Source organism: Microcaecilia unicolor, chromosome 6 (assembly GCF_901765095.1).
Source record: "Microcaecilia unicolor chromosome 6, aMicUni1.1, whole genome shotgun sequence".
In the NCBI taxonomy this organism is placed as follows: Eukaryota; Metazoa; Chordata; class Amphibia; order Gymnophiona; family Siphonopidae; genus Microcaecilia; species Microcaecilia unicolor.
The window spans coordinates 307,987,651-308,009,165 of NC_044036.1; the positions used below are offsets into that span (position 1 = coordinate 307,987,651).

The following is a 21,515-nucleotide window of genomic DNA, read 5'->3' on the forward strand; positions in this document are numbered from 1 at the left end:
GGCCCTGTAGGTAAAATAGCATACATCTACTTATTTTGTGTAAGGAAATAACTTTGAGAATTATGATCTGAAGAGGTAATTTTGTAAGTGATTTGAGCATGTATAACAGCATTTTATGCTCAAATAGGCATTTATAAAATCATCCTCACATACAAATGCATAAAAATAGGTACTAAGAATACAGATCAATATTCAAACACCATGGTCAGCACTTTTTTAAACCACAGCTGCAGTGTTTACTCAGCACTAATACACAGATAGTGACTTCCACTGGCTTTACAGAGTGGAAATATTATATAGCTATCTGGATACAGAAGAGTATTTGTAATATATAGTACATTCTGTACAAGCAGGAACTAAAAAGGCCTTCTGTTCTCTTTCAGAATGGAGGTGTTCCCTTGCCTTGAACCCAACTACTGCATGCAGAAGATCAAAGTCATGCAACTCAGCCCAGGTGTGCAGGAAGATGTTGGGCTAACCAAATATATGTCCAAATCCTTGTTTTTACCAATCAACACATTTGCAGGAATCATTCAATGATGTAGGAAAAGAAACTCTACCTGGGGTCACTTAAGACTAAAAATATAACACACTAAGAACTGTTTAGCCTGGGTTCATATCACAGCTCCCAGTATGCAATATTGTCTGTTCCATGGAGCCAAATCAGATCTTAAGACGGAGTCAAAACCTTGTCTTTGAATTATTGCAAAAACCACCTGACTGCTACATGTACATAAGTGTATGTATGTTTACGTGTTTGACAGCCTGGTCAAACTATAAATGCACTATTAGGACATCCAATAGTTCTGTTTATAATCCTTAAGAATTCCTTAAAACACAGTAAAATCACTCATCAGAATCCCATTCATTTTTCTACTGTCAGGTTTCAAATGCAAAATGTGAAACATGTTTTTCCTCATTGATACAAGAGAGAAACGCTTTCATGCAGTGGTATTCATTTCCAGTTCTCAAGAGCAATTTCAGTTTGCAAGATACCTCCAATGTGTATGTTGAGAGAGATTTGCATACACTGGAAGTAATATACATGCAGATGTCTCATGCATATTCCTTAGGTGGACTCTGAAAACTTGGAACTACCAGGATTATCAGGGAATATCACTATCTTAGTGCACTGGGTTTCAACTGTCTGCTGAGCCAACATGTTCCTCTTCCTTTCAAGCTTTTGTTAGTACCTGTATTCCTATTTTGAATAGTGCTGCTCTTCTGAAGTTTCTCTGACATCTGCACGTATCATGTAAGCCCCGCAGTTGCTTCTCCTTTTAAGCAAATTCAAACTTAACCAACCCATGTTATTGCATTTCTCTTTCCTCCTAATGAATGTATACAGTCACTGTTAAAGAGCAGATGACCTTTGCCTCAGATCCATTATGAGGTACAGCTCCATTTGGATATGTTCTTTAGCACAGGTTTGTTGAACAATGATCAACAACTAAACTTCATTGAACCAGAAACAATTGCTACTACAGATTGTGATCCAAAAAAGCTCTGCCTCTGGAAATATGTGGATGGCATATGAAGATCACCCTGCTCTAAAAATTATCTATCTAGTAATAAATAATAATGATTTTTTTTCCCCATCATGAACTTGTCATCAAAATAACATGTTTTACATTTATAACATTTCAAGAATGCATGTATAGTCTTAAAGCAATGAGCCCAGAATTATGGACAAAGAAGAGAAGAAGCTGAGTACAGCTGTTATTACTCATATGCAGTTGGATAGGCTGAAGCAAAAGCTTGGGCCACAGCTGGGCTGATGCAGAAAGCTACTGCAGCAGGGGCGTAGCCACGGGTGGGCCTGGATGGGCCTAGGCCCACCCAGTTTGGGTTCAGGCCCACCCAGCAGCGGAGCGCAGGGAGCAGGCAGCGCTGATCCTGCATCTGCCTCCTTCTCTCTGACGGCAGCGCTTCCCAGACGCTGCCTCCGCCGCCACGATCTACCTCCTCCCTCTGTCTCACTCAACAGCAGCGGTAGTGTCGTGATTCAAACACGCTGCCTCCTGCTTTCTAACCCGAAAGCAGAGGAGACGCTTCCGGGTTAGAAGCAGGAGGTAGCGTGTTTGAATCGCTACCGCTGCTGTTGAGAGTGAGACAGAGGGAGGAGGTAGATCGTGGCGGCGGAGGCAGCGTCTGGGAAGCGCTGCCGTCAGAGAGAGGGCGGGCAGGTGGAATGGGAGGGAAGGATGCATGGGGGTGAAGGAGAATCGCTGGACACATGGATGGGATGGGAGGGGAGGGGAGAGAGGAGAGTCACGGGATGGATGGATGGAGGTGGGGGTCAGGGGAGAGAGAATTGCTGGGGATGGAGGTGGGGGGGCAGGGGAGAGAGGAGAATTGCTGGGGATGATGGATGGAGGTGGGGGGCAAGGGAGAGAGGAGAATTTCTGGGGATGGATGGAGGTGGGGGTCAGGGGAGAGAGGAGAATTGCTGAGGATGATGGATGGATGGATGGAGGTGGGGGGCAGGAGAGAGAGGAGAATTGCTGGGGATGGATGGATGGAGGTGGGGGGCAGGGGAGAGAGGAGAATTGCTGGGGATGGATGGAGGTGGGGGGCAGGGGAGAGAAGAATTGCTGGGGATGGATGGAGGTGGGGGGCAGGGGAGAGGAGAATTGCTGGGGATGGATGGATGGATGGAGGTGGGGGGCAGGGGAGAGAGGAGAATTGCTGGGAATGGATGGATGGAGGGGACAGGGGCAAGAACAGAATTGCTGGGGATGGATGGATAGGGGCAGGGGAGAGAAGAGAATTGCTGGGGATGAATGGAGGGGAGAGGAGAGTTGCTGGACATGGGTGGATGGAGGGGAGGGAAGAGGAGAAAGGAAGGTTGCTGGACATGGGTGGATGGAGGAGAGGGCAGGGGGCAGAGGAGGGTTGCTGGACATGGATGGATGGAGGGAAGGGCAGGAGAGAGGAGGCTGCTGGATATGGATGGAGGAGAGGGAAGGGAGAGAGAAGAAATGCTGGACATGGATGGAGGGGAGGGAAGAGTGAGGAAGGAGATGAGATGAGGGAAAAGGAAGAGAGGAGAAAATTGCACATGGATGAAGAAAATAGGCAGAAGCTGGATCCACTGGACAGTCAAGTCTGCGGAGGTCACAGAGCAAGAAATGAAGAAGAAAGGCGGAAAGTAAAGAAATAAATGGAAAGGAAGCCCTGGAAACGGAGTAAAGAGGACAGATAGCAGCAGAATCAGATACTGGGCCAGTATGATCAGAAAAACAAAGTCACCAGACAGCAAAGATAGAAAAAAAATCATTTTATTTTCATTATAATGATTGGAACATGTCCACTTTGAGAATCAGGTGCTCAACATTAAAAGTTTATATTTATTTACTTATTTATGGCATTTTATCCCACATTAAACATGAATTAGATTGGAACCTGGGATCATTTAATATTTTTTTTCCTGGAGAGAGTAATGCATTACCTCCTCCACCCCCCAGGCTCTCTCCCCGGCTATAGCCAGCTCTGCAATTTTGAAGGGAGGTGCACAGGTGGACGGGGGGGGGGGGGCGCAGAGGTGAACCGGGGAGAGAGCCTGTTAAACATTTACCAGCACACCACTGTCTAGTGCCCACCCATCCAACCTGTTGGCCCACCCAAAAATTGACTTCTGGCTACGCCACTGTACTGCAGGCAGCAGCGTGCGCTTAAAGAGGGTAGCCAAGCATGTTAACCAGAAAGCAATGCAGAAATGGACACGGGAATTAGCTCATGTGGTAACAGAAGTCAGTACACAGTACATTTTAAATAAATATAAAGCAAGCTATTAGCTATTCCTCCCCAACACAGAGAAGGGAGCAAAATGCAAGAAAATTATCACCAGCTCTGAGCCAGTGTAGAAGAGTTGGCCACCCTCTGCCTGCGGACAGAAATGCTAATAAGCCCCCATCTGAACCCCAGGCCCCCCCCCCCTACAGCTCCAATCACCCTTCCCCTTTTGTATATCAGCCCAAATCACTGGTAATCTAGTGACCCCCCCCCCCCCCCACATTTACACATACAAGTTAATTGAATAATGAGCTAATTATAGCACCACCCACTGGCTTAAATTATTGGCACTAATTAGATTTAATCTGAAATATACGCTAAATTTTACACGCAAGGTGAAAAAAGGGGGCACGGAAATGGAGGGTCCTAGGTGGAATGGGGCAAAGCAGGAAAACATGTAGAAAATTAGGAGTTGTCTTGAGCGCCACAAGCCTGTTTAAAAAAAGCTTTCAAGCACATCTCAATAAGCTGCGTGTTTACATTGAGGCTCATTTTCAAAGCACACAGACTTACAAAGTTACATAGGTTACTATGAGGAGTATTTTCAAAGCACATATACTTAACAAAATTACATAAGTTACTATGGGGCTAATTTTCAAAGCACTTAAACACAGTACCCTAGGTTACTATGGTACTTTGTATGTCTGAGTGCTTAGAAAATGAGCCCCTATGTAAGTGTAAGTCTGTGCTTTGAAAATGAGTACCATTATATCCCATGAGCTCTAGAAGGAAGTCCTCATAGGCACGAAGTATCAAGCCAAGCACTAACACTAAATCTGCCTCTTGTCACAGTATGTGCAAAACAAATCCACTCAAAAATACTGACCCCTGGAGCGATTCTTGTACCCAAAAAAGCAAAATATATACCTCAAATAAGAAAATGCCTGCTGTGTACAGGTTCTGACCATTATCCCAGATTCTAAATTTGCAGCTTGGGAGGGTAGAGAACATGGATAGGCATTTTATAAGAAGGAATTCCCCAACTGTTATGTTTCATTATTGGTAGCTTTCTACAGAAGCTGGAAATCCGTTGTCCACAGCAATACATTGGGCCATTTTTTTTTTTTTTTTTGGGGGGGGGTCTCTGGAATCCATGATCTAATCAAACCCAGTGTCATACTCATTGGGGTTTTTTTACCCATATTTTACACATGCCAAGTTGGGTCCTGTTCCTTTAAAGTTTTCATAAGATTATTTTTACCCACACAAATGTTAACAATCCTTTGGATTGGAAAGAAAGAAGGGGGAAAAAAAAGGGTAAACCGTTCATATTTTTCCTAAAGAACCAACAAGTAGTGCACGTCCTAGACTACATCAATGCAGGCAATGCACAAATTCAGCTCATGCATTTGTACCCCACATTTTCCCACCTCTTTGCAGGCTCAATGTGGCTTACATAGTACCGTGAGGTGTTAGCCACCTCCGGTGATGAAACAAATACAGAGTGATGTTGTTACAGAGCATTAGAGAATCAAGAGTGATATATTCATTGTGAATATCCTGAAAACCTGACTGACTAGGTGTATCCTGAGGATTGGGTTGAAAATCCCTGTTTTAGACCCTTTTTTTCATACACTGCTTATATTTTGTTGAGACTATTCACTGTTTGAAATAGCATTAAAAACAGAAATTGCTTCTCCTTTTGTCAGTGGTGCTTCCTGAAGATCCTAGAGAGAATTCAGCTTTGATTTCCTTCTAGATGAATACAAATGAGCCCCTTTTTAATAAAAATAAGTAGTACTGGTCAAACTCCACTAATATTTATTTAAAACAATTTATAAGCTACCCAATACAGTTCTGGTATGCATCCAAGAGTCTCACAAAGCAGTACTCAAGATTTACATGCAAGGCTATAACAATGAGAAAAAAGAAAGAAAAAAAATAAGACACGACATAATACATTGGATACAGCAGCCTAAATGCAATATCTTGATTTTTAAACCTTAGCGAGGAGCAAGTCTAGCGAATGGAGAATTTCCCACTGTCTTCTACAAGTATATGTTTCAGGAGCACTGTAAGAAAAGGAAATTTAATAAAATGTTAGTGTGCAGTTAATATTTCATGCAAAAACGTGCACAGAGGATGAATATAGATTAACATATATACACCAATACCTACTCTATGGAACTGCTACCACATCCTCTCTTTAGCATTTTGATAGTGACAGGATATTGGACTTGATGGACCCTAGTCTGATTTAGCATGTCTTTTTTTTATGTTCTTATGCTCTTCTGAAAAACCACGCTGAAACACGGTAAACAACCTCTATAATATATTTTACTGAAATACTAGGTATCAATATCCCTGATCATTTTCTCATTCCCGCTGGTAATTTCCACCCACTAACAGCAATTCCTTTATACCACTTCAGCAAACTAAAGGATCCTTTTACAAAGACGTGTAAGGGTCTATGCACGTCCAGCGAGCGCCAAATCATTACCGCCCAGCTACCGCATGCCCCGGGCGGTAATTCCAAATTTGGTGCTTCCGAAAACACAGGGTAGAAAATATTTTCTACCGTGAGGCGCTTACCCAGCGGTAAATGGCAGTTGGCGTGCGCTGCCTGCTTACCACCCAGGTAGCATATGAGACCTTACCGCTAAGTCAACGGGTAAGGTCTTGGGCCGAAAATGGATGCACACTGATTTTCATTTTGCCGCACGTCCATTTTCTGGCCCCTTACAAAAAACAAAAAGGCCTGGCGTACACCCAAATGACGCGCTCGCACTGCCGCGGGACACTTTTTTCCGCAGCTTAGTAAAAGAGCCCCCAAGCTTCCTATCTGAAAACAGGTCTAAAAAGTTCTAATGAACTGTGTCCATTCATGTGTACACAATGTTGACCATCTTTACAAAGATCTCAGACATCACAACAGAGAGTCTCTGCGCCCAGATCGTTTATTTAACAATCTGAGTACAGAGCAACCCAAGGATTTGGGGGCTGCCCTATGAGAAACGGAGTGCAAGGGTTCAAAACAGGGGTAATACGCAGCTGCTGAGACAAACCAGTCACTAACCTTGCAGCAGCTTCAAGGCCTTCAAAAGTGTATGAGCAATCCCTGAAGATAGGGCCTTGCAATAATCAACTTTAGAAACTGTGTACAAGTATTTTAAAATATCCAGAAGGAAATATTAGCTTAATTTTACTCAATAAGGGGACCTTTTACTAAAGCTTAGCGTGTGCTAAGTGCCATGTGGCCTACAGGTATAAAATAAGACATACAGCATTTAGCACGTACGCTAAGCTTAAGTTCAAGGACTTCTAAATATATCTGATAAAACAGTGACTATCACTGAAGCAATCTGTTCACGCAGAGTAAGTTATTACCCAAAACCAACCTCTAAAAACTCACAATTTTATCTGTTAATGGAATTGTCCTATCTTGAAATGATTAACTTCTTAAATCCTAGTCTCGTTACCACACAAATTAGGAGAAATTTGGACAATAGTGCCAGATCTGTACTTAGGTGAATAAAAGCTTCTAAAGTTGCCTAGCATGTATTAGACAATTATTGTTCTCAATCATACTCTATCATTTATTGCCATTGCCAGTAAATAAATGGGATTTTATAATCTAGGAGAAAGCTTACTACCCCAGCAAGCTCACAGGAAAGCAGCCATGTTTTGCTTCTCATGCTATTTTTAAAACAAAGGACTTGTGTAGATTAGAAATATACCGATAATGTAGCAATCATCATGCCAACATCTAAAAGATTTAAAAAAAAACTTTCACTGATCAAAGTACCATTAACCTTCCTCTTATAATTGAAGTTTAGCTTGGTTAATAACCTAATACTTGCAAAATAGTACTTTGTGTGTGCAGTATTATACATGACCATCGAACTGCTGTTTGAATGCTCACACCTGCTACTGCAAGGGCCTTCCCTGTAGGAAGGAGCCCAAGGATTACTCTAGGTCAAGGTTGAGCTGCCAGGTAAGCTATACCCAGTAAATGGATACAGCCACACAGGAGCCATTACCTTGACCATAAGATCACTGCTCCCTAAGCCCCCTGCACAGGGAACTGCAACATGAAACCTGAAATCCACATTTCAAAAAAAATAAGCTAGTCTCAGATTTATAGTGCTAAACCAAAAAAGTCATCTCTTGGTACACATGGCCATGGTCTCAAGATGCATCTTTGGAACTTTCTGGAGAAAACCCCCAAATTTTATTTTGACGATTATGAATGAAACTTACATGATCATAATCTGCACTTAAGCCAAACATGCAACGTGAACCCACCCTGAATAATTTCCCTGACCATCAAGGCACAAAATCTCCCTGAAGTAATGCAGAGGTTCCTGCATTGCATCTATTCCCATCAGGCACCACACTGCCCCAAACTAGGCTGTAAGGTGACAGTGAGCTCACCCAGACCTGTCCTGGCATCTCGCTCTTACTCCCTCTATCATCCTGGCATCTGTCTCCCTCCCATCACACAGCATCTTTTCCTCTCTTCAACCCCCACCCCCCTGACACTCTTTCCCTTTCATTCCCCTGCTCCCCAGTGGCATCTCCCACTTGCCTGCTCCCCAGTAGCCCGCCAGCATCTGCTACTTGCCTGGCTCAAGAGTCTGCCAAACTCGCTTCAGGCCGCCACTGCCGGTAGCGCTACACAGACGCTGCTTCCAGCCAACGCGGAGCCTTTCTTCTGCCGCTCCTGCCTCCAGAAACTGAAAGTAGCATCAGAGGAGGCAGGAGCGGCAGAAGAGAGGCTCATGTGTTGGTTGGAACGCCTGTTCAGCGCTACTGGTGACGGTGGTCTCAAGCAAGTTTGGCAGACTGCAAGAGTCAAGCAAGTGGGAGATGCCAGCTGGGCCACTGGGGAGCAGGGAAATGAAAGGAGAGAGTGTCAGGAGGAGGTGAGAAGAACTGATACCAAGATAGTGATTGGGGAGGTGGGGAAGAGGAAAAGATGCCAGGATCGTGGTGGTGGAAGGGAGAAAGAGATGCTAGGATGTAGGGGGAGCAAAAAAGAAAAAGATGCCAGGCTATTGGTGTAGAATATGACACACAAACACACAGAAAATACTTTAAGAAATAACATTCAAAGTGATTAAACGAGCAAATCCGTTTTCAAAATTGCAGTAACAGTAAAATAAAGCTACAGGGCATAGAAAGGTCATGCTGTAAGAGTGAGAATGTACAGTGCATGTGTAACTCCACGCATATAATACAGGAGTCTAGGAGACGCCATTTATTGGACACACACAAGGCCTCCGGCTCGGGGAGAGACTGGAGATCTCTCTTGAGATTTTCAAGGACGGATCCTGCACCTTTCCTCTAGGCAGCTCACAGACAACCCCAACACAGGGATTCAAGGAGGTTTAAGCTGGTCCAAGATATCAGTGTCTTCTAGTGCCCAATGCTCAAAACTAATACCAGCATTAAAAACTGGTTAGCGCCTGATTTTCAAGTACATTATTGTGAGCAAAGCTCAAAGGGCTCGAGCGTTAACATGTACAATAAACATTGCAAATGCATTTAAATGGATGCAAAATGAGGTCAATTAGTATTCCTTCCCAATGCACCAAAGGAAATAATGGCCAATAAAGCTCAAAATTTACTACAAGGTCAGGGGCAGTGTAGAAGGTTTTCAGGAGAAGATTTCTTGTCAAGTTTTCATCATCTTGCCCATGCAAATTTGAACACTGCTAATGAGAACCAAGCATGTGCACACATGCCTGACTAAAACCAAAAGTGAAAGAATGCATGGGTACCTTTTTTTCTGCACTTAAATACAAGCCTTTCAAAAATATAAAGTGCAAACAATATTTTAAAAGCGCAGATGAACAGCGCTGATGTGTGCTTGCACTTCCAGGTTTGTCTAGGCATGCGCATAAGAGCCACACTTACTGCAAGTCCTTTGTTCACATGTGCTAAGCACAATCCTCTCCTTACTTTCAGTTTGTTAGCGTAAATTAACCACACATATAATTTGCATAAGATTTCTCTTGAGCATCGCTTAGCTATTTTTCTGCGCTGTTGCACTATGGGCTTCTGCATTGCAGGCTTTAGCTCCCAGCTTTGAGCATCAGCCTCCTAGTGCGGAAGGAGGCAAACTAGAAGCAGACACTCAACAACTCACATGCCACACCCGCCCCCCTCTGTCCCTATTTGGTATCTCTCCCTCTCTATCTCAAACCCAAAACACAGCATCTCTCCCTCATTCTCAAACTCCCAACCCCCACATACCATCTTCCAAATAGAGAGCTGTGCAGGGACAAAAATTTTCCCCACAAGTAATCTCATCCATCTCCACTTGTATCCATAACCTTCAGGAGTAATTATTTCATTTAATTATGCTACTGAAATAGAGGCTCTGGCAGAGACCCATTTATGAAGTATATATTTTCTCAAATAATATTTCCAAATAAGCAAAAGCCCTTTATTAATTTGGAAATATAAATTGGGAAAAATGCATACTTTGTAAATGGGTCTCTGCCAGAGCCTCTAATGTATTCTGTACATGTAAGGGTTCAATCTAATTCTCCCTGATGAATAAAGTTTACATTACTTTGAACCACATATTGAATTTGTGTTCACTCTAAATGACTGCATTTTTCATTACATCAAAATATAGAAGTCTTCATTCAAGCAAGGCAGATCGTATATAAAAAGAAAATTTGACAGAAAAGTGGAAGAAAAATTAAGTCAGTGCATAGTGCAACTGCTTAAGAACATACCTGCACCAGAATGAACCACCAGAAAACTAAAGGGGGGAATTAATCAAGAAGTTATGGCCTTAACTCATATTAGTGCAAGACTTATGTGCATGTGTTAAGGCCATAACGCTAATGTTAACAAGCGTTCCTCCACCAGGCTTGAACTATAATCTGAGCAGGAACAATAACTACTGCCAACAAAACCTGCCATTGTCTTTGCCTTTATAAATTCATTTTACTATTATTATTTTATAAGTTATTTCTTTCTGCACCACTTTTTGCTCATATTCAATGGTTCCATTCATTTAAATTGCTACACTCAATATACATGGATAAAGTGATGGGATTGCCTGTTAGTCTATTTTATGGCATGGAAACACATTTAAAAAAACCCAAAAAGAATAAAGTGTTACTTTTTTATTTAACTAACAATCCATATAAGCAGTAACTTTGTCGCAATTCAATGCATACAAGGTAGACCTTTTATTTAGTTGCCTTAAGTCAAAGCACCTGACTTTTATGCTCTATAACCTATGCTGGCCCCTTGTCTGCCCTTAACTACCCAAACAGAGCGAATTAAAAAAAAATCTCCCGGTGCATTTTTTAGCTGTTCAACAAGCTAAGTTCTCCTTGCTCCAACAATTCAGCCCAGCCGCCCTTGCGCTCTCTGCAAAATGATGCAAGGCTCAACCACCGGCGCGTGTACATCTCTGCGTCTGCGTCAGAGGTGACCTCTGATGCTTCTGGCACGTGGATGTGTGTTGGTCATATATCTCCTTGGTATACGGGTCGCTGGTGCTGCATCAGCCCCAGCAGAAAGCAAGTGCGACTGCGCTGAATATATCACATCACGGCGAAAAACCTCTTTTTGACTACACATCAGCAATCCGTATCGATAAGATTCAAGCGCTGGTTACACTATGAACCATATACGCAAATACTGCATAAGATACTCCCTTCGACCACACTCAAAATTCCTTCCTAAGGTGGTGTCTCCATTTCATTTAAATCAATCCATAATATTTTCAGTATTGCGTCCACCTGCTCATTGTGATGCTAACCAACGTCAGTTGCGTACTTTAGCTTGTGCGCGAGCACTCATGTAATCTAACTCGCGTGACATCCCCACGCCGCCCATTTCTTTCTCTACGAGAGCGCGCGGCATCTGCCTCAACCAGTCGCAATACATAGCGGCTTGTACCTTTTTCTGTGAAAATGCAGATGCCTCATGAAAAGCGCATCTTCACAGAGCTTCCCCCATAGATAGTTGTAAAGCAGCTACACGGGTATCCTTTCATACTTAGTTTCACGAAGCACCATTGCATCCACGACTCCAGTTTCACTGTCAGAGCGTCTCAGACGTGCCGCGCTGTCCTCTCTGACGCAATTTCCTGTTTCCGGCAAGGTGGCGGATATGCAGAAGCCAGGGTGAGAAGTTGTGTGTTTGTGTTTCGTAGGGGACGGGGGATACCGGGGAAGGAAAGCTGTGGTGGGATTGTGAGTGGGCGACCAGGTGTGAAGTTTGACAAGGGGGGGGGGTGTTTGAGGGCTAAGGTGCCGTGTCGCGGACAAGAAGGAGAGTGGAAGATCAGGGGGAGGGTAGACCGGTCCCGCAATCCCCGAATTCGTGTGGGGAGGGCTGCTCGGCACGTGAGAGTGTCAGTACATCCGAATGTGCGTGTTATTACACGTCTAACGCGTGTGACTTGGAGGCGTATTTTCAAAGCACTTAGACTTTACTTACAAAGTCCCATAGTAACCTATGGAACTTTGTAAGTCAAAGGGGGTCTTTTACTAAAGCTTAGCTCGAGTTATCTGCAGCAGGACCCATTTTATTCCAACGGGCCCTGCTGCAGATAATTCTAGCAATGCTTTAGTAAGAGACCCCCAAAGTGCTTTGAAACTGAGCCCCTTGGTATGGTTGGGTTGGCACAATCAGCGCCAGCGTGCAGGTGTCATACCTGCTTTTTTTTGGACAGTGGCAGAAAAGTTGAATGAGCCAGGGCACGTTGATAGCTAAAACCCCTGAGACAGGGCTTCACTTGGCCACAGGCAGTCTGAGATACCGAATGGCAATCCTCAGTATGCATGTGAGAGATCTGCATAATTGTGTTTATTATACGTGGGGGTTCCTAAAAGAAGCTGGGATACCTCTGCTTTAAGGACATGGACAATCACTTCATGATATACTCAGGCTATCGTACCTTCATGTGTCACATGTTTCTTCTGAATGAGTATAAACCGGGCAAGATGGTGGAGGCTATTATTAAGAATAAAATTGCAGAGCATATACAAAAACATGGACTGATGAGACAAAGTCAGCACGGATTTAGTGAAGGGAAGTCTTGCCTCACCAATCTAATGCATTTTTTTGAGGGGGTAAGCAAACATGTGGACAATGGGGAGCCGGTTGATATTGTATATCTGGATTTTCAGAAGGCGTTTGACAAAGTGCCGCACGAAAGACTCCTGAAGAAATTGCAGAGTCATGGAATCGGAGGTAGGGTATTATTATGGATTAAGAACTGGTTGAAAGATAGGAAGCAGAGAGTAGGATTGCGTGGCCAGTATTCTCAGTGGAGGAGGGTAGTTAGTGGGGTCCCGCAGGGGTCTGTGCTGGGTCCGTTGCTTTTTAATGTATTTATAAATGACCTAGAGATGGGAATAACTAGTGAGGTAATTAAATTCGCCGATGACACAAAATTATTCAGGGTCGTCAAGTCGCAGGAGGAATGTGAACGATTACAGGAGGACCTTGCGAGACTGGGAGAATGGGCGTGCAAGTGGCAGATGAAGTTCAATATTGACAAGTGCAAAGTGATGCATGTGGGTAAGAGGAACCCGAATTATAGCTACGTCTTGCAAGGTTCCGCGTTAGGAGTTACGGATCAAGAAAGGGATCTGGGTGTCGTCGTCGATGATACGCTGAAACCTTCTGCTCAGTGTGCTGCTGCGGCTAGGAAAGCGAATAGAATGTTGGGTGTTATTAGGAAGGGTATGGAGTCCAGGTGTGCGGATGTTATAATGCCGTTGTATCGCTCCATGGTGCGACCGCACCTGGAGTATTGTGTTCAGTACTGGTCTCCGTATCTCAAAAAAGATATAGTAGAATTGGAAAAGGTACAGCGAAGGGCGACGAAAATGATAGTGGGGATGGGACGACTTTCCTATGAAGAGAGGCTGAGAAGGCTAGGGCTTTTCAGCTTGGAGAAGAGACGGCTGAGGGGAGATATGATAGAAGTGTATAAAATAATGAGTGGAATGGATCGGGTGGATGTGAAGCGACTGTTCACGCTATCCAAAAATACTAGGACTAGAGGGCATGAGTTGAAGCTACAGTGTGGTAAATTTAAAACGAATCGGAGAAAATTTTTCTTCACCCAACGTGTAATTAGACTCTGGAATTCATTGCCGGAGAACGTGGTACGGGCGGTTAGCTTGACGGAGTTTAAAAAGGGGTTAGATAGATTCCTAAAGGACAAGTCCATAGACCGCTATTAAATGGACTTGGAAAAATTCCGCATTTTTAGGTATAACTTGTCTGGAATGTTTTTACGTTTGGGGAGCGTGCCAGGTGCCCTTGACCTGGATTGGCCACTGTCGGTGACAGGATGCTGGGCTAGATGGACCTTTGGTCTTTCCCAGTATGGCACTACTTATGTACTTATGTACCAATGGAGGAATTCAAGAGCTTTAAAATTGCATTAAATATTTATTAAAGTGTTGTCTGGGTACCTTTTTCTTTTTTCGTAAAGGCATGCTTATTTTATAACTGACAAAAGATTTTCTATTTTGTGTTGATAGAAAAAAATTATTGTTTATTTTGGATTTGGCTTACACATTTTTAGCAGTGATGCAAGGTGTGTTTCATCCATGTACACCAAGTATTTCTCTGTCCCTGAAGGGCTTGCAATCTAACCCCTCTGTTTACAAAGCTACTGCTTTGTAAACAAGGGGGTAAGTTTTGTACCTGAGACAGTTAAGCAACATGCCCAAGATCACAGTTAGTGGAAGTAGAATTTGCGCCCTGGTTTTCCTGTTGTAAGCCTTCAGCTCTGAACACTATGCTGCTCCTGAGATAAATGTTAAGTTGATTTCTGAAGAGGTTGCTAAGGTTATCTCTGTAGCTATATTGCTGGCTAAGAGGAGAATGCTGTTTTGTAGGATTAGAGAAGAGAAGGTGCACCTAAATGTGTAGCTTGGAAGCAGTCTGAAACTATAATACTTGAAAAAATTATCACATCAAAAAGGAATATGATTCAAAAATGAGGAATATCTGAGATAGTGAAGCCATTTGGATGCCTCTTTATCAAACCCCGGGCATTTACCAGCTTTGTGTATATCGGACGATTCTATATAACACCCCTAAAAAATCAGCGCCAAAATGAAATACACTTAGCCGTATTCTGTAAAGTATACCTAAATTTAAGCATATGTTATTGAATAAGCCTAAATTTCCACGTGTTTTATAGAATACACCAATCGCCTATCTGTGCAACTAAATTAAGTCGGCAGTTACGCCAAGTAAAACTTGGTGTAAATGTCGACACCTAAATTATGCGTGGACCGGGTGTATTCTGTAACACACACAGATTTTAGAAACGACCCACCCGTGGCACCTTTTCAACAATGCAGCGTAGAATTTACGTGCATCAGTTTGTACCTGAGGCAGAGGAGGGTTAAGTGACTTGCCGAAGATCACAAGGAGCAGCACTGGGATTTGAACCGAAGACCGGTGCTCTAACCACTAGGCCACTCCTCCACTCCAATTAGATCTTTAAACCCTGTAAACATTACAAATTTTGAGTACTGAATGTAATTCACAGTAAAATAACTCTTTTTCTGCATACTTCTAAAATTTGCATTCTTAAGTAAGGGTCCCTTTTGCTAAAGCTTATCGTGTGCTAATGGAATTAGCACACACTAAACACTAGATTCTATATATGGTGTTTAAAAAAACCACACGGAAAACATTTCCGCTTAAGTGTATTCTATAAGCTACGCCTAGATTTAGGCACGGTATATAGAATACACTTAGTCGATATCCTAGCGCCTAAAACTACGCACCTCTATTTAAACCAGCGAGGAAGTGGTGTAAATCCCGGCACATAGATCTAGGCGCTGAGGGCTGTATTCTATAACAACGAGTGTAAATTTTGAAATGCCCATTTTCCCCACCCATAACCACGCTCCTTTTTGCCTGTGTGCATTAAAATTTAGGCACAGTGCTTTACAGAATACGCTTGGGGAGTTGTGCTTGTAAATTCTATTTATTTCCAATTAGTGCTCATGATTGCCTGTTAAGTGCTGTTATCAGGGCTCATTAGCTTGTTAAGCCAATTAAGTTACACGTGTTGTTATAGAATGCGCTGGATTTTGGCGCGGAATTCTATGCGTACTATATAGAATCCAGGGGTAAATGCTAAAAAGCTCATAGGTATGAAATGAGCTTCTTAGCATTTAGTGCATGCTAAGCTTTAGTAAAAGGGCCAAAATGTAACATTTTGAAGTGAAAAGTGTGGTACAGTGTATACAGTAAATTCATTTTGATTTTTTGATTCAAGCTTGTTTTCTTTCCTTAATAGGTAACTTTGTGCTATAAACACACAGCGCCATGAGTGGAAATAAACAGTGGGATATTAGCAAAGCCCTGCTTTTGGCCAGCATCTTCCATTTCTTTCACAGTGCAGGGAAAGCCTGCGTGATTCCCTTTTTGACTATTTACTTCCGACAGCTTGGGCTGACAGCACCTTTTGTAGGTCTTATAATCGGAATTAAACATTTAATTGCAATTATTTGGGCTCCAGTGTGCTCCTGTCTTGCCAAGACACACAGAAAAAGGAGAATTCTCATTACTGGTTCGCTGCTGTCTTCCATGGGTGCAGGATTGTTGCTAACGCTTATCCCTCCTGTAAGCATTGACGTGGTCTACAAGTACTGTAACATAAGCCTGTATCACAGTGACCCTGCAATTACAACAGGGATAACAGACATGAATAGCCTCGCTGATGTTGATTCAAACATACTTGCACCTCATTCTACACATATGACAAACGACCAGCCTACTTCTGTTTCAGTGTTTTCCAGGAAGATAACGGTAACAAATCCAGCTCTGCAAGAGCCAGTGGATTTTACAAAAGACAGGAACCAGAATGACAGAAATCGTACAGATGGAACAACTAAATATGATTTTTTTGGGGGGAGAGTAACCACTCTAGGGACAACTACCAAGATGACAACTACCAAGATGACACAGCAAAGTACCAGAGCATGGTATCCTGAGCCAGCCCTTACATATCAGATGGACTCCAGTGCACTTGATGTAGAAAATAACAGTTCTTTCCTTTCAATGATGGGTAGGAACAATAACTCTGCAGGAGATGATTTTAGCGGTGAAGGCAGTGAAATCAAATCTCAGTCTCGATCCTTGGTAAATGCTTACAATGTTGCTGACAATGCTTCAAAACACTGGAAAGTTGTTCGAGATGTGGACTTTGAGATCTTGGAAGACATGACTTTTTTAGACGGTGAGCACAAAACATTTCTTTTGGTGTTAGGTGCTGTTGTATTGTGGGAACTGTTGGCATCTCCTGTGGAATGGACAGCTGATGACAGTCTTTACGAATACCTCGACTTTGTCGATGCCGCTGACAGACATGGCAGGCTTTGGATTTGGGAATATTTGGGGGCATCTGGAGGAGCTTGCGGCATCTCCATATTAGTGGATCAACTAAACTGTTTCTTCAGTGTTAAAATCCCTCGCATGGCTGTGCATTTCTATGGCTATGCAGTGTTTATAACAGTCACGCTATTAATGAGTGTTTTCTATCCCATTCATGTTTCTAAGAAAACTGAGCACGTCAATAAAACTGTCAAAGCTTTGGGACTGATCGGAAGTGATGGAAGAATAATACTGTTTGCGGTCACTGTCTTCCTGACTGGGGCAGCTGGATCTACTGCACACAATTTTCTCTTCTGGCAAATGCAGGACAAAGGCAGCAGTGAACTGTACATGGGAGCCTCGGTAGCTATCGCTCTGACTGCCGAAATTCTTCTTTATGGTTTCAAGAACAAGATACTGAGGACAGTCTCCAACAGCTGGATCGTAGCATTAAGTTTGAGTTGTCTCTCGCTACAGTTTCTCTATTACTCTTTTCTATGGACTTCCTGGGCTGTGTTGCCAATTCAGATTTTGAGCGCATTGAGTAACGGAGCGTTATGGTGGGCAGTAAATGCTTCCTCTGATGACATTGCCACTCCTGGAACAGAAAGATCTTTGCAGATGGTGTTGCACGGAATCTCCTATGGTTGTGGGGCAAGCTTGGGAAGTTTTGCAAGTGGATTTATCGTAAGCACTTTTAATTTGGCGGTACTGTACAGAGCGTGTTCTCTTACCCTGCTGCTTTGGCTTCTCTTGTTCTTGATTGTCCAGTCCAGATTGCCTCGGCAGAAAAGAATAAACTATTCCCGATTGCTGGCAGCAGACAACAGTGACTTGAGTGATTCAGATGATCAAGAAAAGGACTGGCTTGTGAAAGCCATGAAAGATGAAAACCCACACCGGAACTGGTAGCTTCATATTAGATTTCATCAGCCAAACTGTGACAGAATAGAGTATGAGGAAGCGGAATTCATTTCGGAAACACAGATAAGAATACAGAGTACCCTTGGGCTGCAGAATTGTTGGCAATTCCAAAGAGCTGCTGTGAAGTCCCGTATTGTATATGTTGCTGGGAAATAATGTGTAAAGTTATATTTTATACGTTACTTATTTATTGTGAACATGCCGCAAGGTTTACTTCTGTGAAATGATTTTATTTTTCAAAAAGAGTATGAAGGTAACATAGGGAACAAACTTCAGAACCATGTGGGTGGATTCAAAGTCTGTGGGCACTTAGACAAAATTGCACAAGGTAAATGCACTTTTCTCCAGATAACTTTTTCCGTGCAAAACAGGTGAAGTTTTGAAAATGAAAAATTCATCACTTTGTTGCCTTCCATGCCATAACGCTGTCCCGTAATGCAGGTACTTTTTACCCACGTTAAATTTTCTTAACCATCTTTCCCAATGGAGCAACAAGGTAAGGCAGACAGTTTTCAGGCATTCTATTTACCTGTGTTGAAAACCATACCCACAGGTATGTGGCTTTTGAAAATGGTCCTGGTAAATTTCAGACAGCTTCTAATCTAGGGCACCCCATAGTATTTCCACTACGATTTCTTGCGCTGTATTGCCAAGTTGGCCAGTGTATATTTTGATTTTGACAGAATGATGATCTTGCCTGTTGACGTTAATACTGACAACAGATAAACATTTTGTTACCAAAGCCAGGCTTATACCCAAGCATCTAGACCAGTGCCTACCCTCTCCTGGAGGCACAACTAGCTAGTTAGGATTTTCAGACTTATTACAATGAATGTGCATGACAGATTTGCATACAATAATGGGGTGGGTCTCCAGTATATGTAAATTTGGCTCTTTCATATTCATTATAACCCTGAAAAACAATCTGTCTAGGTGTTCCTTCCAGAGAGGGTTAAGAAGCACTGATCTAGAAGAAGGGGGACCACCAGCCGGTCGGGTTATCAAGAAATTCCTAATGACTATACACGAGAGAGATTTCCATATAATGGAGGTGGCAGGCATTCAAATCTGTCTCATACATATTTATTATGGAAATCCTGAAAACCAAACAGGCTGGTGCTCCTCAGGACAGGTTTGAGAACCACTGAGTTGCAGCAATTAATTAAAACAGTTTTCCCAATTTTTCTAAAATATAATTACCCTATCTGGGCACATCAAATTTGTCAGAAAAGTTGTAGTGAATTCTGGTCACAAGTTATTGTTTTGTTATTTGTGATGGGTATTATTTTCAATAATCCGAGAAGGCGTTTCTTTGATTTGCTTGCTTGTTTTCTCATTCCCAGCACAAACTTATTGATATATCCTTGCTGCTGAAGTGCATGTTTGCTTCCCTTTCAAGAATCAATCTGCAAAATTTTCACTTTATTTTCCATTTCTGTTCTACATTTAATATCTCACCTTTACACATAGTTTACAGTGCAACATATAAAATACACTTCATAAAATATATTACAGTATGAACTAAAACAGTTTAATATAAAATAAACATAACATTCCGCTGAACTCGGACTCTACTGTTTACCATTCATTTGATTTATGGAAACTTCTTCCTCTTCAGTCACAAATTTTTTTTTTAAATTTTTATGAAGTCTTTATTGAATAATAATGCACAAAACCTGATACAGAACACATCTTCCACATCGCTTTACAAACCATTTGAACGTAATACAAGTCTTTTAGTGATGTAGCGACCTAATGATACATAGCTGAATAATGGTCTCAAAACCAATACAATGAACAGAGCTTATTGCGCTAGAGCACTAAGTAAATGGGTCAAGTTCTCCAACACAGTACTTCAGTCTTTATGAATATTGTAATTTTCCCCAACTCCTTCCCTCCCATAACTTTGAACCCCCCTTCCTCCCCTATTCAGTCACAAATTTTTGACTAAAATTAGAGCTTGAAATTAGTTGAATGAGGAGAAATTTCCTTAACTCAGTTGGACTTTCGCACAGTTCTCCGACAACTCCTTTTACGAAGCTGCAGTAAGCACTAGAGCACACTTAACGCAGCTTGAAAGAACTTACCGTGGGACGCACTGAGCTGTCCTGTGGTAAAACCCCAATGTCTGTGCGCAAACCATGCACTACGAGTTTTTTTCTCAAAGAGGACATAGGCAAGCTCATTTTCAAAGCACTTAGCCTCCCAAAGTTCCATAGAAACCTATGGAACTTAGCCTCCCAAATTGCTTTGAAAATATGCCTCATAGTGGGTGGGATAGCGTGAATCAGCGTGGCCACATTGGCGTGCGCTGATTAGCACGTGAGCCTTTACCTCCGGGTTCTGTATAGTGCACCTAGAGATCCACACCGAAATCCAAGCACATAACTTAATTGGCTTAACAAGCCAATCAGTGTTGATAACAGCTCTTAAGCAATAATGAGCGCTAATTGGCAATAATTAGAATTTGCACGCACAACTCCCTAAGCACATTCTGTAATGGACTGTGCCTAACTTCTAACGTGCACTTGCAAAAAGGGATGGGGAAATGGGCATTTTATGAGCGTTCTGAAATTTACACGCGTAGTTATAGAATATAGCCCAATGCGCTGGAATTTACGCATATGTAAACGGATGTGTGTGGTTTTAGGTGCTGAGATATCGACTAAGTGTATAAATACCGTGTCTAAATCTAGGCACCGCTTATAGACTTCGCTTAGTCGGCACTGATTTCAGTGCCGTTTTTTTAGGAGTCATATATAGATCTTCCCCCTTAGTGTCTACAAAATGAATAGCAGTAAGGGCTCATGTGCTAATTTTGGTTAAGGCCACACTCTAATGGCAATATTAGTACATGGCCATTAATTCGGTAAATGGAAAATTAGCCGTTTTTCAGCTGCACTAAAAATGGTCTTATTACATAGGAAAGACCCGCATAAGGGTGTGCTAAGGCTACTTTCTAGCGCCACTTAGTAAAGGAGCCCTGAGTGAGTCATGGAGGTCTGCAATTTCACCAGTTTGGCACCTGGGGGGGGGGGGGGGGGGATCCTTTTACAAAGCTGTGATAGAAAGTGGCCTGCGGTAGTGTGGGCATGTCTTTTTGGCGCATGCTGGATCACTTTTTACCACGGCTGAGAAAAAGACCATTGTTTTAATGGGCCGGAAAATGGGCATGTGCAAAAAATGAAAACTAGCATGTTCCTATTTACGGCCTGAGCCCTTACCGCCAGCCATTGACCTAGCAGTAAGGGCTCACGCGCTAACCGCGTGGTAACCATGAAGCACGTACCAACATGGCCACGCTGCCAATTACTGCCGGGAATGCTCCCTGCGATAGAAAATTGAAAAATATTTTCTACCGTGGGATTCAACGTGTGCCAAATTCAGAATTACCGCTGGGTGCGTGCGCTACCCTGGCGATAGTGCCACTTTGGCGCATGCTGCCTATGCATTTGCCCTTCCATGGC

At 42.7% G+C, this 21,515-nt stretch overlaps 2 protein-coding genes, 1 long non-coding RNA gene and 1 other non-coding gene across 6 annotated transcripts in view; 2 read left to right on the top strand and 2 right to left on the bottom strand.

Moving 5' to 3' along the window:
* PIK3R6 (phosphoinositide-3-kinase regulatory subunit 6) overlaps window positions 1-20,218 on the top strand; it is a 156,152-nt gene extending 135,934 nt beyond the window's left edge. For 2 of the 3 annotated variants that reach the window (XM_030208107.1, XM_030208108.1), the window contains one exon: window positions 384-1,771. In XM_030208107.1, the coding sequence (XP_030063967.1) occupies window positions 384-540 (157 nt within the window). In that variant the 3' untranslated portion in view covers window positions 541-1,771. Of the gene's footprint in view, window positions 1-383; window positions 1,772-19,078 lie in introns of those variants that run through there. The other variant, XR_003942632.1, reaches the window with a different exon arrangement.
* Window positions 5,540-11,834, bottom strand: LOC115473283. Its single transcript, XR_003942633.1, has 2 exons — window positions 11,764-11,834; window positions 5,540-5,807 (listed from the first exon to the last, which is right to left on the bottom strand). It is a non-coding gene; the product is annotated as an uncharacterized LOC115473283 (long non-coding RNA).
* Window positions 7,607-7,784, bottom strand: LOC115473633. Its single transcript, XR_003942725.1, has one exon.
* On the top strand, window positions 11,871-19,082 carry MFSD6L (major facilitator superfamily domain containing 6 like). Its single transcript, XM_030208110.1, has 2 exons — window positions 11,871-11,891; window positions 16,049-19,082. The coding sequence occupies exon 2, from the start codon at window positions 16,078-16,080 to the stop codon at window positions 18,034-18,036; it is 1,959 nt and encodes a 652-aa protein (XP_030063970.1). The 5' UTR covers window positions 11,871-11,891; window positions 16,049-16,077; the 3' UTR covers window positions 18,037-19,082.
* Window positions 20,219-21,515: the final 1,297 nt, after the last annotated feature.